At 38.2% G+C, this 24352-nt stretch overlaps 1 protein-coding gene across 1 annotated transcript; it reads left to right on the forward strand.

Annotated features, from left to right (window-relative positions):
• The first annotated feature begins 9564 nt into the window (after window positions 1-9564).
• On the forward strand, window positions 9565-21419 carry calcrlb (calcitonin receptor-like b). Its single transcript, XM_037696793.1, has 12 exons — window positions 9565-9615; window positions 14045-14240; window positions 14517-14624; window positions 15716-15828; window positions 15907-16001; window positions 16110-16215; window positions 16315-16468; window positions 16558-16618; window positions 18263-18329; window positions 18429-18647; window positions 18753-18794; window positions 21210-21419. Exons 1-12 carry the CDS (start codon window positions 9565-9567, stop codon window positions 21417-21419), a joined length of 1422 nt encoding a protein of 473 aa, XP_037552721.1.
• Window positions 21420-24352: the final 2933 nt, after the last annotated feature.

The raw sequence follows: 24352 nt of genomic DNA on the forward strand, positions 1-24352 counted from the left end.
TACACAGATAGCTAGACATATAGCTAGACATATAGCTGGACATATAGCTAGACAGATAGCTAGCTAGATAGATAGACTTCGATAGACCTCGCAATGTGGTGCCCACCCCCCCAAAAAAAGCACTAAAATGGACATTTCTTAAAATCTACAAATAGAATAAATGTTTAATGAATCACACATTGTGTTTTAAATAACCTCCTTTTAATAAGGAATAATATAGGCAACCCTTAGCAAAAAGTAGTTTATTTAAGTGTACTGCAAGTATACTTATTTTACACAAAAAATGAGGAAGTGTACTTGAAGTTTACTTTTTATAAACTTTATTGGATATACTTAAAACTAGTATAAAATGTCCCAATTTAGTCCAAACAAGTATTAAATCAGTATACTTTCTAGTACACTAGAAGTATGGTGTGTAGTATACTTGATATACTTAACTTAAAATGTACTTGCAAAAAAAGAACTTCAAATGTACTACTTTTTAGGTAAACTGGACATTTTTCAATATGTTTCCAGATAGGGATGCACGACATCCATCCATCCATCCGTCCGTCCGTCCGTCCGTCCGTCCGTCCGTCCGTCCGTCCGTCCGTCCATGTATGAATCAGTGTTGTCATTGTGTTAGAGAGTAAATGTCATGAATAAATTTGACATTAAACATAATCCAAGTTGAAGTGTTGCATCATTTTCAGCCCCTTTTTGTCATCTGCATTTGGTAGCAGGTCAAACTGACAAAGACCATGCAGAATAATGTAGTATTTTAATTCCACAGCAGAGGACGCGATGTAGTCTCTGTATATCTAGAAAACAAATATCAGTATCGGTTATCGGCCAAATAAGTTTAAACATATTAGATTTGGGCTAAAAATACAATATTGTGCATCCCTATTACATATGCTAAAAAGTCATATCATTTTTTTAAGTTATTTTATTAAATTTTTCACATTTTAAAACCTGTAAACTGTGTTTTACTGATTCTACTTTTCCTATAGAATAATTTTGTTTAGGTCTGGACAGTCTCGTATTGTAGTTTTTCAACTGGACCTCTTCCAGTGTGCTCCCCAAATAGAAGAATCCTTCCTTGAACTTTTGCAAATACGTGTAAAATAAAGGTTTCACATAACTCTAGCTGTATTTTAAAGAGCTTGCTTCTAGTACAGAGAACATCAGGTCCAGGTTTGATCAGTCTAGGTGTAATTATGGGTGATTTCTTTAAAATAACCCAAACACCAGTGGCGATTTTAGCCTCTTTTTGGGGGTGCTCAAGCACCCCTGAATTTTAGTTCAGCACCCCTACAAAATAAAGAAACCACCTGTATTTTTTTTATTTTGTAAGGAAACTCAGTTCTCAAACCTTAGATTCACCAAAATATTGAATACATTTGGAATAAATTATGACAGTCTTAAGCAAGCCAAGTATAATGTATCTTTTTTTTTTTCCTCCACACCACCTGTCAATCAGTCCAACAGGCTTGTCAGCAAATGACCAATCAGCAACCTCAATTTGTCCGGAAGTGAAATGCCCATTACCTGCAGGAGTTCCACCCACTTTTTCTCCAACAACATTGTTGGGGTTTTGCACTTTACGGTCAGAGTGATTTCATGAAAAATCATCAGAAAAAATGGTGAAACGTTGTCAGTGGAGAATGTGTAATTCAGAAAGTGTTGCCCTGAGTGTTTAGAGGATGGAATACAGTTTATTCTATTTCCAAAACCTAAACTGAGTCTGCACAAATGTAAAAGACGGTAAAGCCCTGCGGCTGACCTCATGAGCAGCTGAATACAGCAGTGATAAACAGGAAGTACCGCATTCGTCTGTAAGGTACTGCAAGTAAATCCTCCATTTGCTATCATAATTACATTTTATGCTTAATGGTTAAATTAAAGGGTAATGCTTAAAGCTAGCTATGCTATGTTTTGTGTGTTTTAAAAGTAGTATGTTGTAACTTCTGGTTGCATAAGTTCAATCCTTGTTTCTTACGATCGGTTAACACTAAACTGATTTTGTACAAAGCATTTATTAGGTTGTGTAATTTAAAGCAGAGCGCTACATCAGTAGCATCTTACCTAGCGCATCTGTGCTGCATGCTGCTAGCTTAGCGCTACTTCTTGTGCCATGCTCTCTATGGTGTTTACTTATGTAGGTAAACGTAGATGTTTAACAACCTGTAAATACACCAGAATGCAGGAAGTGGCATCTATTTTATTCAAAATTTTCTGGGGGAGGACCCCCGACCCCCGTATCAGTGTGGCCCCCCAAGTTATGAATGCTTCTTACGCCAATGGCCACCAGTGTTCAAACTAAGCCATACCATACCCATACCATACCAATTTATTTATATAGCACTTAAAACAGCAACAAGGCCAACCAAAGTGCTGTACAAAAGAACCAAACATGCACAGCAGACAGGAAAACATAAAATAGAAATACAGATACAAATAGCAGCAGAAGCTAACTAAAATGGCCAACAGAGTAGAGAACAGACCGGACCAAAACAAATCACACCGTGTTAAAGGCAAGCAAATAGAAGTGGGTCTTCAAGCGAGACTTAAAGACTGAGAGTGTGGGAGCCTGCCGGACACTCAGTGGCAACTCATTCCACAGTCGTGGACCTGCAACAGAGAAAGCCCTGTCACCTCTGAGCTTACGACGGGTTTCTGGGACTGAGAGAAGCATCTGGTCTGCTGACCTCAGAGAGCGCGGTGGGACATATGGCTGCAGAAGATCAGTGAGATAGGATGGGGCGGAACTGTTCAGTGATTTAAAAACATACATGAGAATTTTGAAATGGATCCGAAGGTGAATGGGTAGCCAGTGCAGGGAGGCCAAAACTGGCGTGATGTGCTCTCTATAGCCTGTACCAGTTAAAAATCGGGCTGCAGCATTTTGGACCAGTTGTAGACGAGCAATGGAAGACTGACTGATTCCAAACAGAAGTGAATTGCAGTAATCAAGCCTAGATGTTATGAAGGCGTGGATCACTGTCTCGAGGTTCTTTTTGTTGAGTATAGGCTTCAGCTTAGACAGCCGTCTCAGCTGAAAAAAACAAGATTTGACCATCATGTTTACGTGACTGTTGAGTTTTAAGGACGGGTCCATTATCACCCCCAGATTAGTCACCTTTTGTTTCTCTAGCGGGGCTAGAGAGAAAAGGTCAATGTCATAGTTCATGAGTGAGCCACTGGGATGGAACAGCATGACTTCAGACTTCTTCTCATTGAAGCTTAAGAAGTTTTAAGCCATCCAGTCCCGGATGTCAGCCAGGCAGTCAAGAAGAGGCTGAATAGAGCGTGTGCCTCTGTGCCTCAGGGGGAAGTAAATTTGGCAATCATCGGCATAGAAATGAAAGGGTATGTCGTGTTTGCGGAAGATAGCACCTAGTGGCAGCAGGTATAAAGAAAAGAGAAGGGGACCGAGGATGGACCCCTGCGGTACCCCCCACTGGAGTGCGGTCGATGCCGAACTAAAATCTTTGATATTGACACAGAAGGTTCTGTCAGAGAGGTAGGACCCAAACCATTTAAGGGCTGACCCTGTGATGCCCACCCACTGCTCCAGTCTAGAAATGAGGATATTGTGGTCGATGGTGTCAAAAGCAGATGTAAGGTCCAATAGGACAAGCAACACAGAATCACCTGCGTCTGTGGATATGAAAATGTCATTAAAAACCTTCAGTAGAGCAGTTTCAGTGCTATGGAGAGATTTGAAGCCAGATTGGAATAACTCTAGGATAGCGTGATCCCCCAAAAACTGTTTCAACTGAGACTCCACAATTTTTTCCAGTAGTTTAGAGGTGAATGGGAGTCTGGAGACAGGCCGGAAGTTGGACATGACTGAGGGGTCAAGGTTAGGTTTTTTCAAGAGGGGCTGGACAGCAGCATGTTTAAAAGTCTTTGGCACCACACCTGAGGATAAACTGCTATTCAGAATAGCGAGGATAAAAGGACCCAGGGTAGGAAAAACTTCCTTTAGTAGTCGAGGGGGGACCACATCAAAGGGGGAACCAGATGGCTTCATGCTGCACATTACCTGCTCCAGAGAGGACAGAGAGATGGGCTCAAAGTGGTCAAACACAGCCACACACTGAGATGGGATGGACAGATCATGAGCTGGTGGAGAAATGAGCCAGCACTGGGGGCTAAGCACCCCTAAAAGTCTGATTCTAGAATCCTCCCCTGGGCCCAAAAACTAAAAATTCAGTCGTTTATTTTATTTTTTTTATCGAAAGCCACCTTCAAGTTGACCAACATCTCCTGCTTTTTAACTGACAGAGTTAAAACCAGAAAACACCAAACGAATTGTTTGAACATCAGCAAGAAATAAAAATCATAAACTCCTACCTGTTTTAATGGACTAAAATCTCATTTTAGTTAAAAACTCGTACTTTTGGCCTGCAGTTACCTGTTAATGGCGGCGTTGAATCGCTGTTTAAAAGAAGAAAAAAAAAGTCGTCGCTATGGTAACGTGGAAACCGTTGCTATGCAGATTATAGCCGACAGATGGCGCTGTTGCGAATACATTGAAACCTTTTGCTTTAAGCTTCTTTTTTTTTTTTTTTGTATTTGTTGTGAAAAATGCAAAATATTTAGAGGAATGCATGGTTTGTCATTATTATGACACAAACATAAAATAAAACTAATAAAAATAAAATATACTACTACAATTAGTATTGGCTGTATCCAACTTTCATGTGCCTTTATATCATATTTTTTAATGATGACTAATTTAACCCTAAACGTCACACTTAATACATACATACATGGACCCCCGATTCTTTCATATATCTATAATTTACGCCTCGTAGGCAGAACAGCATCTGTTGGTTGTTAAGCAGAGGCTTTAGGATGCCTTCAGTGTTCATCATTACTCTCCTGGGATGTTTCTCCACAAAAGGCAGGCATGTGATGTCATGTCCAGCCTCAGTCAGGTTTTATCAGCCCAGCTCAGCTCAGTGAGGAACACACACTCTGAGGAACTCATACCGTCTCTTGCTTTTTACCTTTTCGGCTGATTAAAAAAAAAAAAACGCTCAAACTAAAGGATTACTCTTTGCTCTGTTTTTTTTTTTTTTCCCCAGCTGGTTTCAAGGTAAGCTCCTCTAATTAACGACCTGGTTGTCTTTTTTTAACCTTAGAAACAACACCGTGCGTATACATGAGTGTTTTACAGCTGTTAAAGGTTTAAAACGCCTAAACGTTTGTCACGCTTGACAACAATAAGCTGCCAAACCCAGCTGAAAGGAGGCATATAGGCTCCAGAGTGTTTCTAATACTCTTATGGAAAAGTATAAATATGTGTGATCTTAAAGAACATAAATAGTACATAGAATACCTGAGTTATTTTTTTTACAAAGTTAAGATGCTTGGATTCTAAAAAGAGTCAAAGACCTCCTTATTTAGGAGGTTTTTGTTCGTTTTCGTTGTTTGAGCTGGACCAAAAAAAAAAAAAAATGACGCAACTAATGTTTAGAAAAAAGAAGCATCAAGGGATCATTTTAAGGCAGCATTGATGGGATTTGAAGAAACTGTTATTATTAGGTAAATTCTTATACAGGTTCTTTAACGTTATACTTCTGAACAGGTTTCCAGTTATTCCCCACATCAAAAGTCGCTTTCTCCGCTTCTTGCACGTTTTAAACCATCCCTTGTTTTTGTTTTTCACATTTTCCTTCCAAGCAATTGAACTTTTTCTCAGTTCCTTTAAAGCACATGTGTCAAAGTCGAGGCCCGTGGGCCAAATCTGGCCCTCGTTAACATCGTATCTGGCCAAAATGGGGTTTTTTGGGGGGTTGTTTCTCACTTTGCTTACAAAAACCTACTAAATACTTCATTTAGTGCAGACATCTCAGGATAGTTTAACTTTGAAGCCAGAACAAGGGTTGGATTTTTCAGTAATCTTTTATTTTGATGTGAAAAAAGCAACAGAGAGCATCAAATGGGACCAGTTAAACTCTTGTTGATGAACCTGCAATCAAGAAAACATGTCTGACTGTATCGACTGAAATTGGCCCTTGGCTTGAACCAAGTTTTTAATTCTGTCCCCTTTATGTAACTGAGTTTGACTCCCCTGCTTTAAAGTGATCTTGGACAACAGTTCTGCAAACTTTCCAAACCTTCCAGTGGGTTTTCTGTGGACTTTGGCTGCGTTTCGGCTCATTTTCAGTCCATCTACAACTGATGGCCTTTTAAAGGCTACTGGATTCAAGATGGCTGCCACAAAGTCCGTTTTTCAGATAGAAAACTAAAACTTGTTGTGGGAGTAGCTGAGCAGCATCATCAACACCAACTCTGAGTGATAACAGGAATTTTCATTGATCTGATCACTATATATCCACTATCTCTCAACATCAAATATTTGGTTGAACCTCTAGCATAGAGCTATTCAACTAAATTTCTTGGGGGGCACAGTGGGCGATATGGATTCCTTCAAGGAATGCTAAGTCACTGTTTAAACAGACAAGGGTTATGTTCAGTGACTTGCTCTATTAAAGCTGAACTCACATGCAGACTGCTCTCCCTCCCTCCCCTCCCTCTTGATGGTTGCCATAGGATCTTGGACTGACGAGGGTGAGAAATGGAGTGAAATCAATTTGCACGCAAGTTCACAGAAGCAGTTCACTAGAGTTAAAAATCTTAAAACTCTACACTTCACAGTTCGAAATGAGACGTGAAACGTCTTCCAGAAATTAAAAAAAAATAAAAAATCAATTAAAAGACGTCCGGTCGCCTTTTTCTGTGGATTGTTTAGACCTGGATGACTGACCCTACATGTTACGTTCAGTTAGAGGAGTCTGAAAAGTCACATCTTTAAAAGTAGCATCTCACTTGGTTGTTGAGGACAAATTAAAGATATAAATGCGAGAAAATGTATAAATCTTATGTGTAAATCAAACGTTTTGCACATAAACAAAATAAAAAATCAAGCTCAAGCACTTCAGAAATACCTTAGATCGGGGTGCCCACACTTTTTCAGCATGCGAGCTCCTTTTAAAATGACCAAGTCAACATGATCTACTATAATGCCCCGTTTACACGAGAACAGCCTCTGGAAACGTTTGTGTTTTTATAAAGTTTATTGGGGGTAACAAACAAAAAATGAGTGGGTTTATATGAAAAACTCTGTAGTTTCTATGCCAGCCGGGTTGCCAGATAAGAAACTATGAACTATAATACAGTCACTTTAAAATGATAGTATTTTGACCAAAACTGTCATATGTGATGAGTAAAGTTATTCTAAGAGGAGGTGTGTGTTGTGTTTGTTGAACATGTGTGCAGAAAAGGAGGGGGTAAATAAGACATTTAAAATGCATCTGGCAACCCTCATCGCACATCGTCTGTATGAACACAGTTACCAGTTACACCAAAGTCCATACTCAATAATCCAGGTAAAAATCCTACAATGATCAGTCAGGTCATCTGGATAATTTCTTTCTTTTTTCCTGAGACCCCTTCATCCAAAGGACTTCTTCAATCTGAGGGGCCACCAAACAAACTGATTCTGCTTTGCCATGGCTGCCTCAGAGGAGTTGACAGGGGAGAGGGCAGGCCCCGGAGGCCATCTTAGCACCAGCAAACTTTCCCCCCCCCCTACTTTTGGAATGTGTTGTTTGTGGGACTCAGTTTGTTTGGCGGCTCCTCAGATTGAAGAAGTTCTTTGGATAAAGGACGAAACGTCACAGCAACAAAAAGAAACCATCCAGATGACCTGACTGAACATTGTTGGATGATCACAGTTACCTCCAAACTGGTGACTACAGGGCCTGCATCCTTTTTGATCATAGGAGCCATTTCTGCCCCCTCGCTCACTAAATAAAATACATGCAGAGCCGCGATTATCAAGTGGTGGCTCATGGGCCACTTTGAGTTTGCTGGAGGGGGGGCTTTTCTGACCAATGGGAGTGGCATTATAAAACTAAAAGTAAATAATGAATTTTAACTTTTACTGATATTTTTACCTTTTAGGGGCAAAAAAAGGCTATATCATGAAAAGAAGGAAAAAAAAGGTAGTTTATACCAATTTTGATAAAAAAAATTGAAACACTGAACTCAGCAGGCCTGTGTGAGGAGAAACAACTAAATATCACATTTTAATGTAATAAAGCAAAAATTAGAAGTGTCATTTAAAAATTTGTAGAAATTTCACACAAAAACATGCCCAAAATAGCTTTTTCTGTTGTGGGTATAAAAATCGAGACAATTAAATTTCATGTATGTTCTGGTCAAAGCTTCAAAGAGTGGCCCCAGAGCTGCAGGTTGCACACCTCTAGTCCAGTGGCTCCCAACCCAGGTCCTTGAGGAACACCATCCTGCTTCAACACACCTAATTCAGCGATTTAATTACTTCCTCATGTTCTGCAGAAGCCTGTTAATCACCCATTCATTTAAATCAGGTGTGTCAAAGCAGGGAAACCACTAAAACATGCAGGATGGTGTTCCTCAAGGATCAGTGTTGGGAACCATTGCAGTCTAGTCTATACCAACAGGTTTTGTGCAGGTAAAAAGCAGACAATCAAAAATTAAAGCATCCGTCTCAAGCAGGCGAACGTTTTTCTAAAAGTCACGTAAAAAATAAAATAAAATAACCCCTTGACCTATTTTTTCTATCTGCCAAACTGTATCTTTAATGCCTTTTAATCTAGGACATCAAAACAAATAGTATTTTTGAGATAAACTGCTAGTGACCAAAACCCTAAAAATTCAGTAAAAATCAGTTCCTCATTAACATGTCGACACAACACTGGTTCATCCCTTGAGTTTGGGATTTTTATGCCTAAGTGACTCAAAGGTCAACATTAAGTGACTAAACAAAAACAATATTCTGAGAGTAATCAAGTACTGGTCGGAAACGAAGCAAAAAAGCTGCCAAAGTCCAAAACACACCTTTGGAAGACCTTTAGAACGTCTGAAAACATGATCAGGACCACGTTGGTTAAACTTGCTCAGCATTCATTAAACAGCATACAGGAAGGAAGCTGTGGGGAGCGGAGGAAGCAAAGGCTAAATCTGTGACCCTGACATCCCAAAAATAAGAGGAGCCTTACCTTCGAATGTTGTCAACAGAGGTTTGGACGTGTAGTTTCACTCCATGGTGTTTCCAAGATGTCAGAATGAAATACTGAATACGTTGTGATCGCTATGTTGGAAGAAGACGGCTCTGGTTGTGATTTAATAAGTTCTAAAAAGTCCATCATGCAGTTGAAAACCAAAACGAATAAAAATCTGAAAGGTTTAGAATGTTTGTTTTTTTTTAAGTGGGATTTAATGGGAGTTCTGTTGCACAGCACATGAAGGGACGTGTCAGCCCAGCTGTCGACACATTTTATGTTGGATGAGCCCAGCAGCTGCTCAGGAAGCACTTTTATTGGCGAGTTCTGAGGGGAAAACTATTCACCGCTGCGGTGAAGTTTTTACCTGTTCCTGCTGATGAAGTAAAAATAACTGGGAATGAACCGGAACAATCCCACAGGAATATGAGTGGTTTTATAGCCATGTTATGTGTCATGCAGGATCAGAAATGTGCTGATATGTTGTTTAATTTTGATTTATTTTTCAGAAAACACAAAGATGGATCTGAGGAGCTTCTCGTCTTTGCTGGGCCTCTGCTTCCTCAAAAAGGTAAATGTTCAGTTGGTTTCATTTTAAAACATCTGTTTGATTTAGGTAAATGTGAGATGCATGTGTTCCTTAAAAAGATTTTCTAACACGGGAAAGATTTAAATTTGATCTTGTTTTATTTTCATAGTAAATATCCCTGATGTACGGAATCCGAGGAAAAACAAAAATAAAACCATGAATTGTGACGATGCGTAAATTTTATTGTTTAACAATTCATTTTTCATGGCTCCTTGTAATATTTTCATATATAATATTTCTAATATTAAATGTTTTCACTTTACAATATATATAATAAATAAAATCAAAATATCACATTTGAACTACAAACCGGATTCCAAAAAAGTTGGGACACTAAACAAATTGTGAATAAAAACTTAATGCAATGATGTGGAGATGGCAAATGTCAATATTTTATTCGTAATATAACATAGATGACCGATCAAAAGTTTAATCTGAGTAAATGTAACATTTTAAAGGAAAAATATGTTGATTCAAAATTTCAGTGTCAACAAATCCCAAAAAAGTTGGGGCAAGTAGCAATAAGTGGCTGGAAAAAAGAAATTGAGCATATAATGAACAGCTGGAAGACCAATTAACACTAATTAGGTCAATTGACAACATGATTGGGTATAAAAAGAGCTTCTCAGAGTGTCAGTGTCTCTCAGAAGCCAAGATGGTAAGAGGATCACCAATTCCACCATTATTGTGCAGAAAGATAGTGCAGCAATACCAGAATGGTGTTACCCAGCATAAAATAGCAGACTTTTAAGTTATCATCATCAACCGTGCATAACATCATCAAAAGATTCAGAGAATCTGGAACAATCGCTGTGCGTAAGGGTCAAGGCAGTGAAACTCTACTGGATGCTCATGATCTCCGGGCCCTTAAACGTCACTGCACCTCAAACAGGAATGCCACTGTCAAAGAAATAACAGAATGGGCTCAGGAATACTTCCAGAAAGCATTGTCAGTGAACACAATCCACCGTGCCATCCGCCGTTGCCAGCTGAAACTCTACAGTGCAAAGAGGAAGCCATTTCTAAGCAAGCTCCACAAGCTCAGATGTTTGCACTGGGCCAGGGGTCATTTAAAATGGAGTGTGGCAAAATGGAAGACTGTTCTGTGGTCAGATGAGTCACAATTTGAAGTTCTTTATGGAATACTGGGACGCCATGTCATCCGGACCAGAGAGGACAAGGATAGCCCAAGTTGTTATCAACGCTCCGTTCAGAAGCCTGCATCACTGATGGAATGGGGTTGCATGAGCGCTTGTGGCATGGGCAGCTTGCATGTCTGGAAAGGCACCATTAATGCAGAGAACTATGTTCAGATTCTAGAATAACATATGCTCCCATCTAGACGTCATCTCTTTCAGGGAAGACCCTGCATTTTTCAACACGATAATGCCAGACCACATTCTACAGCTATCACAACATCATGGCTACGTAGGAGAAGAATCCGGGTACTGAAATGGCCAGCCTGCAGTCCAGATCTTTCACCTATAGAGAACATTTGACGCATCATAAAGAGGAAGTGACAAAGAAGGCCCAAGACGATGGAACAGTTAGAGGCCTGTATTAGGCATGAATGGGAGAGCATTCCTATTTCTAAACTTGAAAAACTGGTCTCCTCTGTCCCCAGACGTCTGTTGAGTGTTGTAAGAAGAAGGGGGGATGCCACACAGTGGGAAAAATGGACTTGTCCCAACTTTTTTGGGATTTGTTGACACCATGAAATTTGGAAACAACAGATTTTTCCCCTAAAATGATACATTCTCTCAGTTTAAACTTTTGATCTGTGATTTGTGTTCTATTCTGAATAAAATATTAGATGTTGGCACCTCCACATCATTGCATTCAGTTTTTATTCACAATTTGTTTAGTGTCCCAACTTTTTTGGAATCCGGTTTGTATATAATTAAGATAATTAAAAATTTTTTACCGTATTTTCCGCCGTGCATGTCTCAGTCTAACTTTTGCTTGATAAATGCACTTTGACAGCCAAATGGGGGCCAAGATGGTCTAGGGGCAGGGCAGCCGACTCAGGAACAGAAGGTCCTGGTTTCGATTCCCAGTCATTGCACATTTCATGGTGTCTCTGAGCAGGACACCCCATCCCCAGTTGCTCCCTGGGCAGCTACAAAGGTCACCCACTGCTCCACCTTGTGGTGGATGGGTTAAATGCAGAGAGCCAATTTCGCCATTGTATGGAAACATACTATGATGACGATACATAACACATTATTATGATGATGATGATGATGATGATGATGATGATTATTATTATTATTATTAAATCATCTGTATTTCAAAACCAATTCAAGTAAGTGGGCACAAGCAGAGGGACGAGCCTCTGCGCATTTCTTCTAAATTTAACAAGAAAAACACCTAAAAGCATTTGTTTGTTATCTCGACTTTATAGTAAAGCTGTGTCTCAGTTTAACTTTTACATAATAAATGCACTTTGACAGTCAAATCAGCAGCATTTCGCCAGTGCGGCGCAGTGAAATGAAGCTGATTCAGTTGCTCCAGGCAGGCGATAGTGGTAGGCTATGGCAAACTGAATGTGTCATTAATAGCCACTTTTACCTATTACATGATACAATGGCATGCCTTACTACTCGAGTGCCATCTAGTGGCTGAAAATGGTCGTGTTCGATTTTTTTCAGTCAGAATGAATGAAAATGGACATCTCAGCCAAAAATTGGTTTATAAATATGGGGAAAAAAATCCATAAATACGTCACTTCGGCGTATAAGTCGCAGGGCATGTAAATTATGCAAAAAAAGTGACTTATACAAAGAAAAATACGGTACATGAAAATAGTTTTCTATTGTGACACTTAAGTAGTAATAATGTGAAATTTTTTGTTAGAACGTAAAAAAGATTTATTTTTTTTTAAATCACGATTATACTTTATATTTGCTTGGGTGGCAGCAATATGCTTCCATAATCTGTTTTAAATAGAATCACAACTTGTTTTAAAATTAAAAGTTCATTGTTCTATCATCATATTTTCCACATCTTAGTGTTAAATTTACTTGTTTATACAATATAATTTTAAGTGCTGACAAAATATCTTTTAAAATAATCACTAGATCACATTGTGGGCAGCACGGTGGCGCAACTGGTAGAGCTGCTGCCTCTCGGCGAACAGGTCCCTGGTTCAAACCCCGGTCCAGGGGCCTTCTGGGTGGAGTTTGCATGTTCTCTCCGTGCATGCGTGGGTTTTCTCCGGGTGCTCTGGTTTCCTCCCACAGACCAAAAACATGCATGTTAGGCTAATTGGTAACTCTAAATTGTCCCTAGGTGTGAGTGAGAGAGTGAATGGTTGTTTGTCTCGTTTGTCTCTATGTGGCCCTGTGATGGACTTGCGACCTGTCCAGGGTGTACCCCGCCCCTCGCACAGTGATTGCTGGACATGGGCACCAGCGACCCCCGTGACCCAAAATGGAATAAGTGGGTGAAGATAATGGATGGATGGATGGATCACATTGTTATGAATTATTTTCACGATTCAACAAATGTTTGTTAGTATAAGGTGGCAATATTGCATTACTATAATGTGTAACTTATTTGTATGTATGTAAACAGTGATAATGTAATTTTATTTCACAATAGCAAAGTGAATGATTATATCTTGACATAATTCTATTTTATTTATGTTGGGATGGCAGCAATTGGCTTCCGTACAATTCAGTAAAAAGTACACACACACAGACACACACGCACACACACATATGCATAATTAATAATTAATTAATTATATTATGTTATAACATTTTATTATATCAATTAATTAATAATAATAGTACAACCCGCTTAAAACAAATTGGATTAACCTGATTCTTTTCTTAAATACACTAATTTAAAAAATATTGTTAATTCTGAATATTAAAGTAATAACACTGATTGTAAACTTAACAATATTGTGTAAAATTTAAACTAATAGTAATGTAGAAACTCGATCTGTTTTTTATTCATTTTTCAGTTAAGGATTCCATGGTTCATGGATTACTGGAATAATGTTTAGCTATATGTTTTTCCATTACCTTTTTGTGGTGCAGTTCTCTGTTTTTTTTGTTTGTTTTTTTTCAACAGATTGTTTTCAAGATGTTAATTCTGTTTGTGTACTGATTTATAAAAGGAAATAAAAAGAGATTTGTATCTCAGATCAAATTGTTACAGTTACACTTCTACCAAGATTTGGAAAACAATAAATTGTATTTCAAATTATATTGATAGTTTTCTTGCCTCAACAGTTAAATATGAATGGCCACAATAAAAAATAGGAAGGAAATATGTCTCAACATAGAAACAATCAGTTGAAATTATTGCTATCGTTGTCGGGAGAAATAGTTTCAATCATTGTCAAGTGAAATCTCAATAATTCGAGATGTTTTTTTCTGCTTGAGTTGCAATTTTTTAGACGTCCCCTGACATTTTCTTTCTTGCTTTTTTATTAACTTCTCAGCTGTTGTTGGTGGCTTCGTCTGAGGTCGCACACACAGAGCACTTGACTCACATGAGTGAACCTCAGTGGATGAGGAACCAAATTGCTATGGCCCAATTCCAGTGTTTCCAGAAGATTGTAAAAGAATCTCACCGCAAAACAAAACCCTTCGGTAAGCAGAAGTGCAAAAAACATCATGTCACAATGTGGAAAATACATACTTGGACTTACATTTTGTGAACAGTTGCCTTTGAAACTTTAATTGTTCATTTATGTATGTTTTTAAACATACAAATATCATCCCGGACGAGCCCCCAAATGTGTATTGGAATGTACTTCATTTAGAATTTTGAGCCAATTCTTGAGTTTGTAAATGAGAAAGCAGAGGTTGTCATTGTTATTGTGGTGACAACACATTACAGGTTGTGTTTCTTTTTGTTTAAATCAGAGTTGGTGTGCAACACAACCTGGGATGGTTGGCTCTGCTGGGATGAAGCTGAAGCTGGGGTGAAAGAACAAAGCTGTCCCGGCTACTACGATGATTTTGACACTCAAGGTTCATTTCTATATTCTTACGTTAGACACTTTTAAAAAGCTTTTTGTCACACACCATTTTCATAAAGTTATTGAAGTTTCATAATGTTTTCAACACATTTAGTGACTTATGTTTAAAAAAACAGGACAACACAATGAAATGAAACATATATGTCAAAATTAAACACTTAAATTCAAAAATATTGTTTAAAAGAGTGTTGTTCATTGGAATATGAATGGCTAGGCTAACGGTTTGTGGCTGCTAAGCTAAGCTAATCATCAGCTAACATGTGTGTGTGTGCGCCTGATACTAAAACCCAACCAGTGACCAGAACAACTTAAAACAAGATACAATTAAACGTAAATGGTAAATATTGCTTTGTGACACTGTATTGAACTATCTAAAGTTTTAATAGTAAGAACCTGTGTGAACTGGTGTGAAACTGTATTGAAATGTAAGATTTATTAGGATTTGATGCAAATAGTGTACCATATTTTTTGGACTGTAAGGCACACTTAGAATCCTTTAATTTTCTCAAAAATTGACAGTGAGCCTTTCAATAATAATAATTAAAATGTGTTATGTGTTTTCGTCATTGTATGTTTCCATACAATGGCGAAATTGGCTCTTTGCATTTAACCCATTGTACCTGGGATACACTCAGGTGGAGCAGAGGGCAGCTATTGAAAGCGACTGGGGAGCAATTGGGGATAGGGTGTACTGCTCAGAGACACCATATGTGCAATGACGGGATCGAACCTGGGACTTTTGGGTCCCAAGTCGGTTGCCCTGCCTCTACACCATCTCGGCCCCATAATCTGGTGCACCTTATGTATTAATTCTGATTGTGCTTACTGACCTCAAAGCGATTTTATGTGCTTATTGTGAATGAGTTGAATAAAGTTTGATTTATATGACTGTTTTGTTTCGCTTAATGCGCCTTATGTATGAAAACAGACCTGTTCACTGTTATTACACCTTATAATCGGTGCGTCAAAGTCCGAAAACTGCGGTAGATTCCTGACAGGATTTAACTGCAGTTAACAAACAGAGAGGCATTTGGGAATTTCCCCCCCTGAGATTTTTACCATCAATTTATTATTTTTGAGCAGCGATGGCATCCAAAATCTGCACTGAGACGGGTGAGTGGGGACGACACCCGAAAAGCAACAGAACTTGGACAGATTATACAAACTGTCAAGCAAACGTTACGCTGCATGGAACGGTAAGAACCAGATAAAACATGATCACTTTTTAGCGGTAGCTGCATTAATGAGTAAATATTTTGTGGTTGGGTTTACAGCAGGCAGCAATGACACACCTCTACTTGGTCTTGATTGGCCATGGACTGTCCCTGACATCCCTCCTCATTTCATTAGGAATATTTTTCTACTTTAAGTAAGTCGTCTTAATTCAAGGTGAAATTCATTATTGTGCAGACACGAGCAAAAACAATATTGCGGCAGGGAAACTGTGTCTAATACGATGTATTTTTATTCCTCTTAGGACTTTGAGCTGCCAGAGGATAACTCTTCACAAAAACCTTTTCCTCTCATTCGTGCTCAACTCAGTCATTACTATTGTGTGGTTCTCCGTAAAGAAGGAGGATTCTGTGAGTATCAGACTAGTTTTTAACATGAGATAAGGAATGCGTCATTGCGTAGAATTATGTAAAAAATTGTGTTTTTTTTTTTTTTTTATGTCCTTCCAGGGCACCTGTAAGCTTCTTGCATTCATCCAAATGTATATAATGAGCTGTAACTACTTTTGGATGCTTTGTGAGGGCATCTACCTGCACACTCTGATCGTTGTAGCAGTGTTTGCAGAAAAACAGCATCTCATGTGGTATTATCTGCTCGGCTGGGGTACGTTAGAGCCTTAGTTGATTTAAAAAAAAAAAAACCTACTTGCACTTTTTCTAAGTGTTACAAATTTCATAATCTTGATTTTCCAGGTTTTCCACTCGTGCCAGCAATCATATATTCAATAGCACGGCATTACTACTACAACGACAAGTGAGTTTTTTATGATACATACCCCATACACAGTATGGATGCAATCATTAAAGCTGAGCAATCATGTAAAGGTCTATTTGTTAATGTTAACAAAATATCTCAAGTGCCATTAAACATATTTTAATGAAACTCTCAAAAAGTAATCAATACATATATACAGTAATCCCTCACTTATCTCGGGGGTGACGTTCCAGACACCTCCGAGATAGGTGGAAATCCACGACGTACGTTATAATTATTTTAGTATTTATATATACTTTAAGGCTTTATAAACTCTTCCCACACTCTTGCAATGTTCTTAACAATGTTCTAAACTCCGTAAAATGCTCTAAAAGAGCACAGAGTGTCATGATCTCTGCTCGCTGCCATGCCCACTTTTCCGCTGCAGTCACCCTCATGCTCATCACTTGTGTCACTCCCAGTCTCCCTCCTGCTGCACCTGTGCGCTACTCCCCAGTCTCTCCCTCCCTGCCAGATTATCTGACCGCCTCGTGCCTGAAGTATCCAGCATTCTTGTTCCTGCTGTCGTTCCTAAAAGCTCAGTTTGGGTCGTGCCAGATTATTTTAAATAAACAGTTCATGCCACTTGTGTGGCTCACTCAAGTATAAGACATATACACACACACACCCCAACCCCTCCTTTCTTTTTCCATGGCTGTCTATTGCACGCCCGACTGTTGTGTGTCTCTGGGACATGATGGGGAAAGACAGATCCCACTCTCGTCCTCTTCTTTCTCTTTCTCTGCTGTGACATACAGATTTGGAAAGAGAAAGGAAGGGTTGGGGTCTGTCTTAAGCCTAAGTGAGCCACGCTCAGTCACTCTCTTTCTTTTTTTAAACCGATTCACTCTTATTTTTCCACCTAAGCATTTTCCCCTTATTCTACATTTGTTCATCTGATCTGTTCATCTCTGCTCCTTGAGCAGTCACGATAGAGAAAGACAGACCCAGCACCTCCTTTCTCATTCTGAGGCTGTCACAGCAGAGCAGAGATGCGGGCTGTTGTGCACCTCTGCTCTGCTGTGACAGCCTCAGAAAGAGAAAGGAGGGGCAAGGGGTGGGGTCTGTCTTTCCCCATTGCCAATTGTGTGTCGTGTACAATCTTACATTGAAAACCTGCGAAAGAGTGAGTCCGCGAAAGTCGAACCGCAAAATATCGAGGGACTGCTGTATCTACAACTAGTTAACTTTTGGTGGTCAACCTAATTCAAGATGGCTGCCACTGTTAATCAGCTTAGCGAACAGACACTAGATACTGGCTAAACATTTGGGTAAAAGTAGCTGAGGGTCATTCTCAACACACACCCTGAGCATTTATTGATTATACAAGGTCTTTGTTTAAACTGTGTTGTTAACTGTACGAGTCCGCACTGTCTGTCTGTTAGCAAAATATCTCATGAAACCTTAAAGTCAATGCAGTTTAGGAGGATTTGCCTCTTGGGGAACAAACATGGCTGTCATTCAATCAAATTTATAGCCAATGAGCTGAAATTGGGTGTGATAGTAGATGAGATTCATCCCCATCACATATTCTGAGCACCATCATATTAAGCAAGATCTCTATTTAAAACATTGATGTGTAAGATGGAAGGGGTTATGCATTCCTTAAAGGTGGATGTTGCTTATATTACGATGTTTTCACAGATGCTGGGTCAGTCCGGCCACCTCCTTGCTGTACATTATTCATGCTCCGATATGTGCTGCTTTGGTGGTGAGTAACTTTGAAAACATTTGCTGGAAATTTGTATTTTAAACTTAATACAAACTGTTATAGTCTGAAAATCTACAACTCTTTTTTTTTTACCTCTAGGTGAACTTCTTCTTCCTGCTGAACATCGTTCGGGTCCTCATCACCAAGCTGCGAATGACGCACCAGGCCGAGTCCAGCCTCTACATGAGGGCGGTGAGGGCGACCCTCATCCTCATCCCTCTGCTCGGCATCCAGTACGTCCTGCTCGTGTACAAACCCCAGGATCACTGGTTGTCTGAGATCTATCTGTACATCATGAACATCCTCATGCATTACCAGGTCGGTGAAAACGTGAGCTTTGTGGGGAAAATGTAAAGCAAAATCCAAGGATTTGCAGCCCATCAGTACAGTCACAAAATTATTTTTTGATCTGTTTTTATTTAGGGTCTCTTGGTTTCTACAATATTCTGCTTCTTCAATGGGGAGGTGAGTAACAACCGAATCTCAGTACATTATTCTAAGAATAATTTTTTGTACTTTGAAATGTATGAACAAAAAAAAAGTATATATTAAATCTTGCAGTCATCCAAGTTACCTAACCAAACCAAGATACATATTTTTATTGCACATCACCAAAATGCAAAGATGGACAATAATGTTTTTGCCTCTGTGTGTGTTTGTTTTCAAATTATGAATGAATATATAACTAATTATTTATCAATGAATGGTTTATTTTAGCCATATCAAAAAGAACTATTTCAAATAAATAAATAATTAATCCATTTATGACCACAAAGGAATAAACGGAAGTCAAAGGCTTATTATTATGTCTCTTCTTTCAATTTCTCATGGATTCTCCAGAACACAAAAATATACAAAAACAACAACCACACATGGATAAAAGAAAAAAAGACCAAACAGAACATCAAAATTAAATATACAATACAATGATAATGGTGTCCTTACTATATTTACTTGTTTATATACATATAAATATAAATCATTACTATTTTTCATTATTGTTATTTTGCGAACGTTAAATTTCCAGGTATTACTGTTATCATCATAATTTTTATTACCGTAAACTGTAACTCCTCAATAACTTGCATATTAATTTTTTTCTAAATTTGAAAAGAGAGTTACTAAACTTAATTTCCCCACTTAAATTGTTCCACAGCTTAACATCCCAAACTGAAACACATCTGAAATTTACATTAGTTCTTACTTCTCATTTTTTCAAAGATAAAAGACACCCAAGTTTAAATGATTACCGTATTTTTCAGCGTATAAGTCGCTCCAGAGTATAAGTCGCATCAGTCAAAAAAAGCATCATGAAGAGGAAAAAACATAAAGAAGTCGCTTTGGCGTATAAGTCACATTTATTATGTGTCATCGCTGACCCATCGTGTTTATTATGCAGTTATTTAATGGTCAAAACAGCTTCATTTTGCCTGGGTGACGCGGTGCCATCCATCCATCGTGGCCAGAGCCGCTAGCTCTCCAGCGTTCCTCCACCTGCACCAAATAAGTGAATCGAGTGCGCATAAGTCGCAGAACTGACAAATTTATGTAAAAAAACTGTGACTTATACGCCGGAAACTACGATAATTACTTTCCATAACTTAAAGAACTTTGAATACAGGTGGGAAGATGACTGTTATTAACCATATATATATATATATATATATATATATATATATATATATATATATATATATATATATATATAGATATATGTATATATATGCCTTATAGGCATATATTTTCAGTGTCCTTAAATACACAATATCTCTAAATTGTAAAACAGAACACCCTATGAACAGTGGATTTGTAGAATTAAAAACTGTTTTTTATTAATTTAGTTACTTTTTCTTAAATTTCTTTGTTAGTTCCATATTAGTTTTATACATATTACCCCAAATCTCCACACAATAAGACATGTATGGCACTATTAATGAAAAATTAAACAAATACACACAACTTCTACTTAACAATTTTCTAATTTTATAAACAACAGCAACTGATTTGGATAATTTTTATCTAATTCTATATGTGGCTTCCAACAGAGTTTTTCATCAATTATTCCCTAAAATTTTGTTCCAGATACTCTTTCAGTTTCAACTTCATGTAATTTCAGTTTAATGTTTTAACTAACCATAGCTCCACTAAAAACCATAAAATTTGTCTTTCTACAGTTGATACTAAATCTTCCATGTAATTTCCTGAATAAAAGAAATCTGTGTCATATGCAAATGTACAAAATGAAACTAATTTGATACTCTAAAAATGCCATTTAAATAAATCGTAAATAACTTTGGCCCCAAAACCGAGCCTTGTGGAATGCCACAAATTGCTGTTCTACCATGTGATTCAATATTATTAATTTCAGTGTATTGACATAGATTATTTACAGTATATAACTTTTTGGCCTTTGTTTGGTAATACCTCTTATACCATAATATTCCAGTTTATTTAATAATAAAGAATGATCAGTGGTATCAAATTCTTAAATATCGCAAAAACCAGCGGACAGATTTAACTAAACTTTCCAAAAATAATCACTGGATGTACATCTAAACTGATTACCATTTGGAGTTTTGTTCAAGATGGCTGCTACAACCACTTAACCTTAACCAAGACAAGGATGACTAAAATTCACTCTGTTTTGCACACATTGAACTAAGACTTGCTGTGATTGTAGCTTCACAATGCATACTCTAAATACTGCTTGTTGTGTTGGATTACTGCTTAAATCTTTGGCATTAACTATGGAGTCAACCATATCTGAAAGGGGCATTTCTTAAACTCAAGTCCAAAGTTTGTAGGTGGGAAAAAAAAACCTTGTGAAAGGCCATCAGTTAGAACAAGAACACTAAAAGCTTTTATATTTTCTTTACGCAGGTTCAGACCGTTCTAAGAAGACAATGGACTCTACAGCGGTTGCAGTTTGCCGGCACTTTTGCCAATCCCGAGTTCTTCCGGTCCTCTGCGTCTTTTGTGGCATCCTCGCTCACCGAGGTCCACCGCTGCTACAGCATTGAAAGCCACACCGAGCATATAAACGGCAAAAGCTACTCGGACATATTCAGATCGGACAGCCCTTTCGTGTGAAGGTGGTGTTCAGCTCATTCTAATTTTACTTCTACCAACCAGTGTTTTGTTGGAGTTAAGGGACTGGTTCTGACGACTCAGAACGAACTTTCTTCTTTCGAAGTTTTTCTCTTCCACCTCCAAAACAAACAAACAAAAACCATTAGGATTCTGACTTTTTGATGAGTTGGCAAACTTGATAACAAAGCTTTTGTTGTCGGACATGAGGAAGACGTCATGAGTCCAATAATGCGTTAACACTAGGAATCTACTCTGCATTGTGTGGATAAAACTTACAGAGTTTCTGATGAACCAGAGGTCATTTTGTTGGGACTGCAATTACTATACCTTTTTTTTTTTTTTTTTTTAATGCGCCTCATATTCATATATTTCAAAGAATAGCTGTTGGTAAATGTGTTTTCTTGTGCGTTTTGCAGACATAGATGGGCCAAATCTTTAACAAAATACTGTGATGTAATTTATTACCACAAATCTAAAGGATAGAGTCAGAGTAGTTTGAAGTGAATTTCAACAGAAAATAAAGAACCAGGAAGAAAATTAGACAGTAGACATCAAGTTGTATCTCTTAAACTGTTTTATAAATGAAAAATGCGAGAAAAAAAAAGTTTAAATACTAGATTTCTAGTAGTGTGATATCAGTCATTCAGAACATGGTAAATCCTAAGAGTTTTTCATTTTATTTTAGAGAGATTTCTTTATTTCTTTTTTTTTTCAATTATTATTGTTAATTTTCACTGATTGCCTGAGAAGCTTTTAAACACAAATTGAAAAGAGCAGTGATCCAAGTATTAAAAACTGCATTGAGTTACAACCCTTGTTTGAGCTGAATGCACATGCAAATTAATCTCCCTTCCCTCCCTCCTGAGGTTAGAGACCCTAATGACGTTCAGGGTTGGAGACCCTTTTAACACTCGGTGTTAGAGACACAATGAGTGTTAGAGGCCCGAATAACCCTTGTGGTTAGAACCTCTACTGACCTTCAGCAATAGAGATCTTAATGACCCTCAGTATTAGAAACCCTAATGACCTTCTGGGGTTGAGACCTGAATGACCCTCAAGGGTAAGAATTTCTAATGACCCTTTATGGTTGGGGACCCAAATGACTCACAGGGTTAGAGACCCTAATGACACATAATGTTTAGAGACCTGTATGACCCTCTGGGTTACAGCACCTTATGACCCTCAGAGTTGGAGGCCATAATGTTCATCAACATTAGAGACACTAATGACATTTTAAGGTTGGGGACTCAAATGACCCTCAAGGTGGAGACCCTAATGACATCTAAGGGTTGGAGACATGTATGACCCTCTGGGTTACAGACCTTTATGACCCTCAGGGTTAGAGGCCATAATGATCATCAACAATAGAGACCCAAATGACCCTCAGGATAGAGACCCTAATGACACTTGATGATTGGAGACCTGAATGACTCTGAGGGTTAGAGGCCCAAATGAGCCTCAGGGTTGGAGACTCTAATGACCACTAAGGGTTGGAGACCAGAATGACCCTCAGGGTCAGAGGCCCTTATGACCCTTAGGATTAAAGACCCTCAGGACCCTTAGGGTTAGGGTCTCCAATGATCCTTAGGAAGAAGAGGAGGGAAAGTGTACAAATTTGCTACAGAGCCTGGCTTAAGTAATGCACAGTGGTTTGTTTTATGTATATCTAAATATTCTACATGCTGGAGAGGTGATTGTTGGGAGAAAGTGTTTAATTTTGTACATATTTGTATATGATTAGGAGATTCTTAATATGACTTTGTACAGTGTATTTACACTTGTGTATATTGTATCATTTTTCAGTCTGCTACAACACACTGAAAAATCCTTATTGTGTTAATAACTGTTTTGGTGAATAATACTGTTAAATATCAAAAATGACAAAACAATACGGTGACAATATTTTAAAAAGATTCAATCATCAAGTCTTGATCAAGTAAACCGAGTTCATTACTTGCCATTTAACAGAATGGTTTGCTTTTCATTTGTAGCCTTTTGACAATATGAGCAAAAGGATTTGATGGGTTGAATCTTTTATTTTATTCATCATAACAATCTAATCTGCTTTAGTTTTTTTTTTTGGTAATTTCTAATAACATTAGATTCAAATAGCAATGTTTCAGTTTTGCAAGATTTTTATTAGCAATATTTGCCTGGTTTGGACATGTTATGAACCATATTCAGTGAACTAGAAGCAATAATTATTCCTGGTTATCGTGTTTTAATGTATTTTTATGTGTTTTTGAAAGGAAAAAAAAAAAAGACATTAGCGGTAGTTAAAAAAAAATAGTGCAAGCAGGGCCTTTGACAAGATTCTTCATCCATGGTTTTGTAAGCCCCAGAAGCCCAGTTTCCTTTGAATGGTCAGCTTCTGGAAACACCCGGTGGTTTTTGCAAGTCGTAGTTAGTTGAAACTTTTGACTGGTACTGAATATATGGTAGTAAAAAAGAAAAAAAACATAATAAAGATAAAGTACTATGTATTGTCATCATTGTATGTTCCCATACAATGACGAAATTGGTTCTCTGCATTTAACCCATCGCACCTGGGATACACCCAGGTGGAGCAGTGGGCAGCTATGTAAGCACCCGGGGAGCAATTAGGGATTGGGTGTCTTGCTCAGAGACACCATGACCTGTGGGAATGGCTGGGGATTGAACCTGGGACTTTTGCAGCGACTTCGGATGTTATCAGTCCATTAAATGGATGTTTTTAGTTGTTATCAACCCCGTAGGTAGTATTACTTAGTACTGTTCCCTCCTACCTTCTAGTAAGTTTAAAGTTACTTTTTTTATGGGTGATAATATGCATCGCATCTCGCATGTAAAACCAGAAGTGTATTGTAGTTAGCTTTATATAACCCTTTTCCTAAACCTAACCCCTAGTAGGTTTTAAAGGTACATTCTCATCGCTGATAATACGGGCACGTGGT

This window comes from Nematolebias whitei, chromosome 23, assembly GCF_014905685.2.
Source record: "Nematolebias whitei isolate Nwh7 chromosome 23, NemWhi1, whole genome shotgun sequence".
In the NCBI taxonomy this organism is placed as follows: domain Eukaryota; kingdom Metazoa; phylum Chordata; class Actinopteri; order Cyprinodontiformes; family Rivulidae; genus Nematolebias; species Nematolebias whitei.